General features: G+C 41.4%; 1 protein-coding gene across 1 annotated transcript in view; it reads right to left on the bottom strand.

Annotated features, from left to right (window-relative positions):
- Positions 1–410: 410 nt before the first annotated feature.
- LOC108789529 (vomeronasal type-2 receptor 26-like) overlaps positions 411–11,786 on the bottom strand; it is a 15,989-nt gene continuing 4,613 nt past the window's right edge. The window contains exons 3-5 of the mRNA XM_018559568.1: positions 11,380–11,604; positions 5,665–5,788; positions 411–1,336 (exon numbers count right to left, since the gene is read on the bottom strand). Of these exons, the coding sequence (XP_018415070.1) occupies positions 411–1,336; positions 5,665–5,788; positions 11,380–11,604 (1,275 nt within the window). The remainder of the gene's footprint in view (positions 1,337–5,664; positions 5,789–11,379; positions 11,605–11,786) is intronic.

Here is an 11,786-nt window from a genome sequence, read left to right as displayed (position 1 = left end):
TTTAACAGGCTAATACTTAGAAATTCAAAGAACAATGAGCAACTTGGAGCCAATCAGGTATTACTTTTTATTGTTCTGCATAATGCGCAGTGCTGAAGGGTGAATTCTAATCAGAAGTTCTAAAAAAAATTCAGTGTTGGGCTCATATGTGACTAGCTTTGCTTCCAGTTACAATATAAATCACAGGAAAGAAAGCATAAGTCACGGAAGTGTTTAGCACTCTGTATAGAGAAGTAAGTGACTACCGAATAGGGAAAGAAACCCTTAGGTCTATAATTCCCCTTTGTTGTTTCGGTTACATTTGTTGCATTTTCTATTCACTCCTGGAATTATACTGTCACCTACTGTCAGATAAAAAAATTACAAGTCACCTTTTGTTACTATTCTTCCTATTCCTCCTTTTATATTAATTAGTTACATTCAACATTATACTTAGTGACTTTTTTCCCAATCAGACGTTCTTTGGCATTTAATTCTGGCCTTATTATAATAATATAACACTTAGGGAGGAATATACAACACAGTAATCCACCACTGGAGGCCAGGATGGAGAAGATTTCAACAGCTACCATGTACTTACCTTTCGTGCTTAGATAAGCTGGAAAAAAAGACAGCCAAACGCTGCAGAAAACCAGCATACTGAAGGTGATATGCGTGGCCTCGTTAAAGGTATCGGGTAGTTTTCTGGCTAGAAAGGCAACTATGAAACTGAAAACAGCCAGCACACCCATATAGCCTATAAGAAAGTAAAACGCAACAGACGACCCTTCGTTACATTGCAGTGTCATCTTCAGTGATCTTTCTGATGTATCAAAATCCGGAAAGGGTGGATTACACAAAAACCATACAAAACATATTATGACTTCACCCATAGCACAAATGCAAACTAAGTATGTTGAGATCCGAGCCTTCATCCATTTTCTTGACTCACTGCCAGGCTTTGTGGCATTGAAAGCGATAACCACAGTTATGGTTTTAGCCAAAACTGATGATACAGAAATGGCAAATATAATTCCAAATGCTGCCTGGCGGAAAAAGCAAGTAATGGTGTGTGGACGTCCAATAAATAATAAGGAGCAGAGGAAGCACAAAGTAAGAGATAGGAGAAGGATGTAACTGAGGTCTCTGTTATTGGCTTTCACTATGGGAGTCTCCCAGTGTTTCATAAATATGGACAGAATTGCTACAGTGAGAGCCGACAGCACAACTGCAAGGAGAGATAATGCAATTCCCAAAGCATCTTCATAGGACAGAAAGTCTATGGTTCTGGAGATACACTTGTCTCTTCTCTCATTAGACCACTGGTGTTCAGTGCATTTGATGCAGTTTTCCATATCTAAAAGATAAGCGAGATCTAATAATAAATATGTATTATAAATTGTGTAGCTATATTAAAGTGAACCTGTCATGTTTTTAAAATCAATTATACAGTACTGTGCACCTAATATCAAGCAATCCATCAAACTAAATCAAGTTTTCTATATAACCCATAGTTGAACAATTTATAAAACATTAAAATAGTCTATAATATCCATATTTCATCAAATAAAATCTTCAAACCCAAAGCCTGAAAGTATTTTATCTGTGCTTTAAACCATACAAAGATTATGTGTACCTTAAATATGAGTAGGGCCCACCTAACCATCTTATCTAGAATTGTATTGTGACTCTGTCTTCCTTCATATTGTAGTGTTGTGCAAACTGTTGGCGCTATATAAATCTTGTGTAATAATAAATATAAACTTCACTCTGACTTAAAGTGATGTAAAATGGCAGCCTAAATAAAATGCTGACACCCTTTAGTGAGAAAACACAGTGAGCACTGCTACAATACTGAGTTGTGCACAGGTATAAGTAAGAAGAAGATGAAGATTTTTTTTAAAACATACAGCTAGAGATGTAATAGTTGTTCTTAGCCTGTTCTATAATACGTGTAGTATATATGTAGCAGTTTGTAATAACTAAGTATGAGATAGGCACAGTAGCAAACATCCCCACACATGTCCACACAGCAGCTCTATCGGTAGCTTAGGAAGAAGAAGCATTTAGAAACTTCAACACAAACACAAACAAGAGTGCACTGGAATAGTGTAGGATGTTTCATTCACTAAACTGATTTAAAAAGAATTGCGCTCACAAGCGTGATCCCTGTATGATGACATGTAAGCGAGAGAGAATTATGACTCAGGTCTGATCATCAAAAGGTTCTCACAGCATGAGTAGAACCAGGAATGGAGTGAATAGGGTGCATGCCAATCCTGGAAGCTGGTTGACTATTGCTGGTCACTAGCAATGCACTCCCTTAACTCTACTTTACCCAATCTTCTTGGTGTGTGAAAACATGCTGTGTTTAGGTGTATGTCCATAGTCATGTCTTGAGTGCCTAATAAGGAAACCTTCTGACAACATTGCAACATTAGTCCTTTACATATAAGGGCATAGTAAAAGTCTTTAAAAAAGACTTTAACAACATGGTGATATCTGCAGGGCTATTCACAAAGCTGCTGAAGGCAGCCGAGTGAATAACCGGGCCAAAGTGAATGAAGCCGAACGAGGCTCGGGTATTCACTCCAGCTCTGTATGGCTGATTTCAGCCGAGGGACTTCAACTCAGCCGATCCAACATCTGGATCAGCTGAGCCTTCAGCAGGCCATTCTCCCCACTTCGGCTGTCACTGTGGCTCAGTCAAGCCGAAGCATATGCTGAGCCGCTCGGGCCACCTTCGGCTGCTGTACGGGGTATTGAGAATAGCCCTTTGTGAGCAGCCCTTTGGTTCGACTGAACTGAAGGGCTCTGGCAGCCGAAGAGAGCCAAAGCTACGGCTGGATCCTTCGGCTCTTTAGTGCATAACCCCCTTAGTCTCCTTAAATATGGTGGCTTTTAACACAGGTAACTAATTTCCTTTCATTTGAACATGACTAAAGGTCAATACCAGGCGGGCGATGCTGTACCAGGCACAAGACAGGATCGTAGTTGAAGAACAGGCCATTGTCAATACCATGCGGGCAACGTGGTACAAGAACAGCATGCAGAAGCGGAGTCAGGAACAAGCTATGGTCAGAGTACAGAGGATCAGTCGAATGGTCAGAACAAGCCAGGTCAGTAACAGGGAAACAGGATCAAGATAGCTGGTAGCTGACGTCCACTCAGCACTGGACATCAGAAAAACGCAGTTTAAATAGCCTGTCTGGCTCCAGAGTCTGTAGTACGTGCGCAAGCACTCACGCATGCACACCTTCGAGTGCACATATTCGTCCACGCAGAGGCACATGCACGAGCATGACTCCATGGGCCAAACCGTGCGAATGCGCAAATGCTAGTGGAACGCCACTGAGAGAGCCGTCTTGACAGGCTTCTTGACACAAAAGGTGCAAGTGCCGTTTTCATGTGCTGAGGTGTGCTGTCTCCCTTTTCAGAATTAATGGCCTACCTTAGCACAGCGTTGGCTAATGCAGCATATAGTGTATCCATCCATAGTGTGAATAGCAGAAAGGGATGGCAGGGTACTATAGTAGCTTGTGAAAAAAAATCACAGCACCCTACTATAGTACCCCTTGCAAGAGCCCTGATGCAAGTGTGCTGGTTCTTGGGAACTTCTTTTGTAAGTCAACCTCATAATATTCAAAGAGGAACTTTACCCCAAACATTATTTTTTTAGTTTTAGGTGGAAAGAGGTAGGATTGGTCTACTTTAGGGTCATTAAAGAGAAATTCCAGGGATTTTAAATGTTAACTTGCAGTGGGGCTACTCCCGCACTCCAAGGGTTAACTGTTGTTTTTTGTCTCGGGAAATAAAGAAGAAATACCCACCTGATCCTCGAGCCTGCTTGGCTGTTAGACTGGTCAGCCTCAGGTCCCCACAGCCCCCCACAGCCTCTACTCCCCTGGGCCCTGGTGGTCTAAGGTCTCCTGAATCATCACGTCTAATAAAGTATATTAGATGTGAGGACGCCGAGGGACGTGCCACAGCGGGAGCAGAGGGGGAGAGAGGTGAATGGTCACTGCTGCAGGACCGAGGATCGGGGAGTATGTCTTCTTTTTTCGGTCCCCTGCATGTGGTGTGAACCAGCCCTAAATCTAAATTTTAATTTTGTATCATGGCTCACTGTATACAGGTGCAAATAATTTCTTGTGCGTAATATATTTCAAAGTTCCATACCTGGAGATCCTGCCAGTAACAGCACTTTCTATTGCAAGCTGATAACAAATAGTGATGGGCTGAACACCCCCCTGTTCGGTTCGAATTCGAGTTTTCAAAGATGGGAAAAGTTCAAATTCAAACTCAAACTCAATGCAAGTCTATGGGGGTAGAACTTTGAAAATAAATTGACCCCATTTTGAAGGCTTATTTGCAAGTTAATGGCCATAAAAAGGTGTATGGGGATTCGGGGTACTGCCCCGGGGGACATGAATCAAGGAAAAAAACACTTTTAAAAAATAAAATTTTTAAACGAGCACTGATTTTAACATCACCTAAAGTGAAAGAATAAAAATTCCTTTAAATTTCGTGCCTGGGGGGTCCCCTTAAACTGCCTGTATAGTGGCGCATCTGTACGAGGTATAGAACCTGCTGCAGCGAAACTGCAAACAATAAAACCCAAAAGACATGTTTTTGACAAGTCTTTTACTTTAAAAAAAATAGTATCCACCGATGTAATCCAGTGTCAATCATGACGCCCAGCGTTGTCCACGACGATGACTCGACGGAATAAAAAAAAAACAATAAAAAATAAATAGAAATAATTTTTAAAAAAGGTTTTCTTATGATTTTATTCAACTGAACATTTTAAAAGTTTTTTTCTTTGCACTTAATTTTATTGCTATTACATAGGGAGTGATATATAGTATGACTTGCAGTAACACCCGATAATGGTGTAACGGGGGTTTTACCATATGTTACCCCAATGAACTACATCATGTGTGCCATGGTGCAATGCCAGTTCAGGGAAAGGAATCTGGTCCAGCTTTCCTTAACAGGGGAAAGATTCCTTCCTGATCTCCAAAGGCAACATCCCACAGGGTAATTGTTTATAAATGTTAAACTGACTAGAACCAGCTTGTGTGGAGCACAATTCCACATTTCTACAGCTCTTATTGTAAAGAACCCTTTCTGTATGTGGAGGTTAAACCACAGATGTAACTAAATAAAACATTCCTATTTTTTCTCTTCCTTAAGGTGGCCATACACCTTATAACCATTGCACGACTTTCATTGTGCGATGGTTGTAAGGTAATTAAAATCTCGTACGATCTGCCCATCTTGGACAGGCAGATTGTACTTGCGATCATCACAAGCCCTCCCCACCGCGGAGTGCTTGCGATGATTCCAATGTTGAGCGGGCTGTGTGTGCTTGCGTACACTGGCCGTTCGGCATTTGTCTTCCGAGCACGCCACTAACCCAGCCGAAAATCGTACTATTCTCTGCGGTTTTTCGAGCGTGCTCGGAAGACAAAAGGCGTGCGACCGTACAGTAGAAACACGCCTTCCATACACTTGCCGATTATTGTACAAACGTGGTATCACCTGCGATTATCGTATGATAATCAGCAGGTGTATGGGCACCTTTACAATTTCAACACACTTTAAAAATGATTGCACGTTAAAATGTAGCCAGTGGCAATACTAAGGTTCAGGCACAAATCATTAATGATTGATGAGACTTACCTGTGCTGTTAGATATCTCCCCCTCTGAGCACAGAACACAGTCATAGCAACATGTTTGCTGGGACTTTCTGAGAGCTTTTCTGTATCCCGGAAGACAACTGTTACTGCACACAGAACGAGGAGCCTAGGAAATAAATGAATACATGTTTGTTATAAGCATGTGATGTAGAACTGAAGCCAAAACTTTTTTTTTCTACTTTTGAATAGAGTAAAGGAGGGTTATAACCCCTATCAGCTTTTTTTTGCCATCCGCCACCCATTGGAGAGATTTAGCTATTTTCTTCCGGTCCGATAGCCACAACAGGAAGTCCGAGGAAATCTCTCCAAAATGAGGGAGATGCGCAGGGGTTAGCGGGGATTTGTGTCCCATCTAATCTTGTTCTAATCTCAACCCAAAATTTTAGATTTTCTTTCACTTTCAGTGATAATGGTCATCAGGACAAATAGAGGGGATGGATCTCCCTAATGGGGACACAGACAGCAATAAAAACCTGATAGGTGATCTAATCCCTCTCCACGCTATCAAAAACAAATAAAGTTTTGGCATCAGTTGCACTTTAATCCTTCATCCTGACGATCTCAGGAGAGAGCAGTTTACCCTCTTAACCTACCTACAGCTTACTTAACTGTATATTTAAACCATTCCCAAATATACATAACATCACCTCAATAACACTATTGGGGTTATTCACAAAGCTAGCCGAAGGATCAGCCGTAGCTCCATATATATTCACTGTAGCCCGTACAGCTCCCGAAGTTGGCCGAGCGGCTCGGTTGAGCCGAAGTCATATGCTTCGGCTCGACTGAGCTGAGATGAAATCCGAAGTGGGCCATTGGCCGGCCAAAAGCCTGCTACTGACAGCTGGGCGGAGCCAGGGGATGCTGATCTGTCATTACAATGAGAACTCGGCGGCCCGCTGAGTTCTCAGTGTGTAATGACAGTTCAGCGTCCCCTGGTTACCTGTAACATTGCCGAGTTCTCATTGTAATGACAGATCAGCATCCCCTGGTTACCAGGTAACCAGGGGACGCTGAACTGTCATTACACACTGAAAACCTCAGCGGAGCCGGCCGTGATATCACGGCGGCTCCAACGAGTTCTCATTGTAATGACAGATCAGCGTCCCCTGGTGATGAGAACTCTGCAATGTTACAGGTAACCAGGTGACGCTGAACTGTCATTACACACTGAGAACTCGACGGAGCCGGCCGTGATGTCACGGCCGGCTCAGTCATGTTGTTATTAATTGGCCCGGACCTGCTCTAGCAGGTAACACTGCTAGCTCTGCCTAATAGTTTTCTAATTTTTTTTTCTACTTTTTTAAACTCTTTTTCTATTCTGCTCAGTACCACAGATGTACAGAGAGAATAGCCAAGCCGAATGGCGCTCAGCGGCTCTCGGCTAGTCACTCACTGCTGTTCGGCCCCTATGAGAATAGGCCGAACAGCAGCGAGTAGCCTGCCGGAGGTTCGGCTCAGCCGATCCAGATGTTGGATCGGCTGAGTCAAACTCCTTCTGTACTTCGGGTCGGCTCACTTCACTTTGGGTCGGTTATTCACATGGCTACATTCGGCAGCTTTGTGAATAATCCTGTATGTTTTGGGTATGCCATGCCCACTTTACTCACTCCCGCTTCTCCAGTTATTGAGATGTATCTGTTAACATTAGGACAGATAAGAATCAGATCATCCCACTGGCATTGTCACCACATTGTCATATTTTTTTAAAGTGAATCACTTCAAGACCTCATTAATTTCCAACTTATATTATGACCTCCACCAGGAAGCAGAAGTGGCAACTCACCAAAATCATTAAACCCCAAATATACATTTTGTTCAAATCCTTTCCTAGTGAGAATTATTTTCTGTGCAAACTCAACCACCACCATACCATAATGTAAGGCTGGTAACTCATCGGAAGGTTGGGTCTGAGGGTCAATATGCACTTATGTACAGTAATAACACCATCTGGAATCAGCAATGGACTTTGTATCATGCATCTCTGAAATTATTATTCCAAGAATCCAAGGCTCTGACTTGCAACAGAATTCGTCCAATAACGAATTTCGTTGCGTCAAAATGACATTAGGGGGAACAAAAATGACAGTCTGCAGAAGATGAAAAAAAAAGCCTGAGGTTCCCCCCCAATTCATACCAGACCCTTTAAGTCTGGTAGGAATGTTAGGAGAATGCCAATTCAAAAGCAAAGGAAAAAAAAAAAAACTTTTAACTTGACTCGCCCTGGAATTGAACCTAGGACCTTAGCAATGGCAAGCCTGTGCTTTAACCACTACTCTATAGCCTCTGTACTGTAAGTATAGATGTCCGAATTTCGGGAAATCGGGAATTTCGGATTCGTTTGCATTCGTCTTAGCTGTAATTCGGAATTCGGATGCATCCAAATCTCCGAATTTCCGAAAAATTCGTCCAAAACGAATTTCGGAACGAACCGAATCACACATGTCTAGCTGATAGTACAAAAGCACCCCACTGCTTAGTAGCATGCATGAAGGTGTCAGTGCTCAAAGCTCCACCCTACGTGTTTAGTCCAACATGGACATTGTCAGGGTCTACAGCCACTGGCGTACATTGAGACTATTTAACAACAGACCAGAGGTGAATGCCTTTATCCACCCCCATTAATGGCCTCAGAGCAAACATGATAGACATTTAAAAAAACTTTCATAAAACAAACACTGTTAATATGCATTCATATATGAATAAAAGCAAATCTTTATATGTTGCAAGTAGCTAAAAGTTTATATGAATAAAAGCAAATCTTTATATGCCGCAAGTAGCTAAAATAGGCCATATTGTATTCACCACCACATACAAAAGGATTAGGGGAGGAACAGTCTCCAGAAGCTGCTAGGGGCGTTTATTCCCCCTAATCCTTCTATGTGTGTTGATAAATCCATTATGGCCAGAGTGACTACTGCTTGGTGTGGTTCTCCATATTAACAGATATTGTATATTCTGCTATGATCTTCTCTTTCAGTCACAGACATTGTTCCCAGCAGTCAATGTTCACACGAGATTCTTCCTTGTATACTGCAGACATTGAAAGCAAAGCTCTGTTTGGTGATAGACAATTCTTTAGTATGTTGAAGTTAGGATACCTGTTTGGTGTGGTTGTCCACTAGAGGACTGCATTAATTACATGAACATCTAAGGTGTTTTGGAGATTTTTCTGTTAACTCAGATCATCTTCAATCATCCTAAAGACACAATTTGAAGCTCACCGGCTACAGATATACACCCCACTCTTTAAGTCCCCTTCTATCCCCTGTAGACTATGGGCTATGACTACTCAATACTCATACACACTGTATATATTTAGAAATACACAAGCTTACCGCAACTCTTAGAAACAAGCAGAGTCAACCACCTACCCCATCATTGAATCTAATGTAACCTACCTACTTCAATGTATCTGTAAATGGTAATGGTGGGGTTGTGAAGGGTTTAGACGGTGTTAGCCCTCTCTGTGATGATTTTCCTTTATACAGTGACCGTCCAGCCTGTGTTTTTACTGTGTTGAAGTTTCAATTTTTTTAAATAAATTTGTACGAATAAAAAGATATTTTATCAGTAAAGTTGCATCTGAATTGTAAATCATTGTGGCACCTGTAATGTCCCAGCCATAGATTGTCCAGTAGACCCCATTTTTATTCAGATTCAGTTCAGTAACTCTCACAGGTCTTTTTCCCACCCAACCCTCTGACCGGACAGTCAAAGGAGAAGCAGAAGACAGATAAGCTCAACTCATCACTCTGCTCTCTCCTTCTCAGCTTGCTTCTTGCACTGAATCACAAATGCTTTGTTCCTTGTGCTGCTTCTTGTGCAATAGAAGAGACTGCAAGAAGCTGATACCAGATCAAATTCGGGTACAAACACTACTTACATTTAAAGTTGTATAGGAATGTACATGAATTCCATAGCAATAACAAGTCTGCTGGGGTATGACTAGTGACTTATCAGTAGCTGATGTAAGCTCTGTTGCCATTTTACCATGCCTTATGAAACCATCCGCATATGGGCTACACACCTAATTTATCTTGGCAGGCAAAGCCTCAGGTAGTGCCCTCTGTCTTTTAGAATCCGTAAGGTTTTCCCCTTGTGAACTCTGGTGGTGAGATCTATGCCAGGTCCATTCAGAAAGAAAAAAAAACCCCCAAACAATGCACTTATGTTGCTTCGTAATTTGAAATCTTTTTCTGGTGGGTAATAATCAAGCTATAATTGTTGTCACAATGGGGCTTTAGACACAAATGTACCTACATAATACAATTGTGTGTAAGAAACGCTATGTCTATGCTTGCAGAAAGCTTTTAGGGGAACATGCTGCAGATACAGAATTATCTAGCAGTGGACACTTTAGTAACATAATGGCAAGGGCATAATGGGGGGCATTTATCAAAACTGGAGCAAACAGAATCTGGAGCAGTTGCCCATAGCAAACAATCAGCATCTTGTTTCAATTTGCTCAGGTAAGATTTGAAAGGGAGAGAGAGAAGATGATTGGCTGCAGTGCAAATCTGCCCCAGGTTTTGTCTGCTCCAGTTTTGATAAATCTCCCCCAATGTGTGCAATGGCACAGCATAGTTAATAAAACTGTAAAGTTTATCAAGTTGTTACCCTGCCTTACAGTACATACTTACCAGACAAATGGTACTGAATTGCAACTAGTGATGAGAGAATCCATCAAAATTCAATTTGCTTGAAGTTTGGAGAATTGCATTGACGGTCACGGGGGGAGGGGGAGTGAACCCTGATAGCCTGGTGACTAAGTGCAACAGCGCAAAACATGTCAAGGCAGTTACCTACTGCATGTGCTTTTTGAAATAATGTCTTCTGTAAAGTCTCATTAATGGTCTCTGTTTGTGTTCATGGTGAGTCTTATAGTAAATACTGCCCATTTGTAAAGCTAATAGGTAAGCTATTGTCACAAATGGCATGGGAAGCAGGGCACTTTCATGAGGGAACTCTGACAATGGCAACTATTTATTTTTTTTGTTTTACATGAAAAATTAGAACACAAAAAATTAAATACAGAATTAGAACTCCAGGGATCTTCCGTGAGTTGATGGTTGGGTAAATCCCGAATCCTAGTCAGTTCTGCACATCTGTAGAGCTAATAGGTAATCTATTGTAAAAAACAGCATGGGAAGCAGGGCACTTTCATGGGAGAACTGTACTAATGGCAACTATTCTTTTTTTCAAATGAAAAATTAGAACTCCATGGGATCCTCCATTAATTCATGATTGGGCAAATCCAAACCTCATCCCTAGTTTTGACAAAAGGGTGGTCACACTACGCAGTTCTAATACAGGTGAAACTCGAATAATTAGAATATCATGCAAAAGTAATTGCAGTAAGTGCTGCAAAAGGGGCCCAAACCAAGTACTGAGTACATATGCATGCTTGTACTTTTCAGAGGTCCGATATTGTTCTATGTACAATCCTTGTTTTATTGATTGCATATAATAATCTACTTTTTTGAGGTTGTGGATTTGGGGTTCTTGGGGTTTTCATGAGCTGTAAGCCATAATCATCACAATGATGACAAATCACGGCTTGAATTATCTTGCTTTGCATGTAATGAGTCTATCTCATATATTTGTTTCACCTTTTAAGTTGCATTAGTGAAATAAATGAACTTTGCACGATATTCTAATTATTCGAGTTTCACCTGTAATTGTACTGGTGTTTACCTCTTTGAAAATAGGATGCCATTGGATGAGCTTTTCATCGACAACAAGTTGCTTTCCTGGAGGTGCAAAACTGCTGTAGCTTCCAATCTGTATATATTTTGTTGTTTTATTGGGCGTGACGTACCAGTTCATTATGTCATATTCTCCTGCAGTTCCTCTGTTCTCAAAATGGAAATTCTCACCCGATGATGTTTTAAAATTAACATTCTTAAGATATTTATTGAGCTGGGAAAGTAACAGGATGAGACAAAACATGTAAACATAAGATCCAGTGGAGGACAAAGTGACCAAACGGGCCCCTGTCAGAAAAACATTTTAGGACCACTTTCAACTGGGATAGACAGATAGACACATAGGTAGATAAGTAGAAAGATAATAGGCTGCATGACCTTTTCTAAGGGGGGGGG

Source organism: Nanorana parkeri, unplaced genomic scaffold, assembly GCF_000935625.1.
Source record: "Nanorana parkeri isolate BGI_ZX_2015 unplaced genomic scaffold, ASM93562v1 scaffold405, whole genome shotgun sequence".
Lineage (NCBI taxonomy): Eukaryota > Metazoa > Chordata > Amphibia > Anura > Dicroglossidae > Nanorana > Nanorana parkeri.
This window is presented reverse-complemented; position numbering and strand designations above follow the sequence as displayed.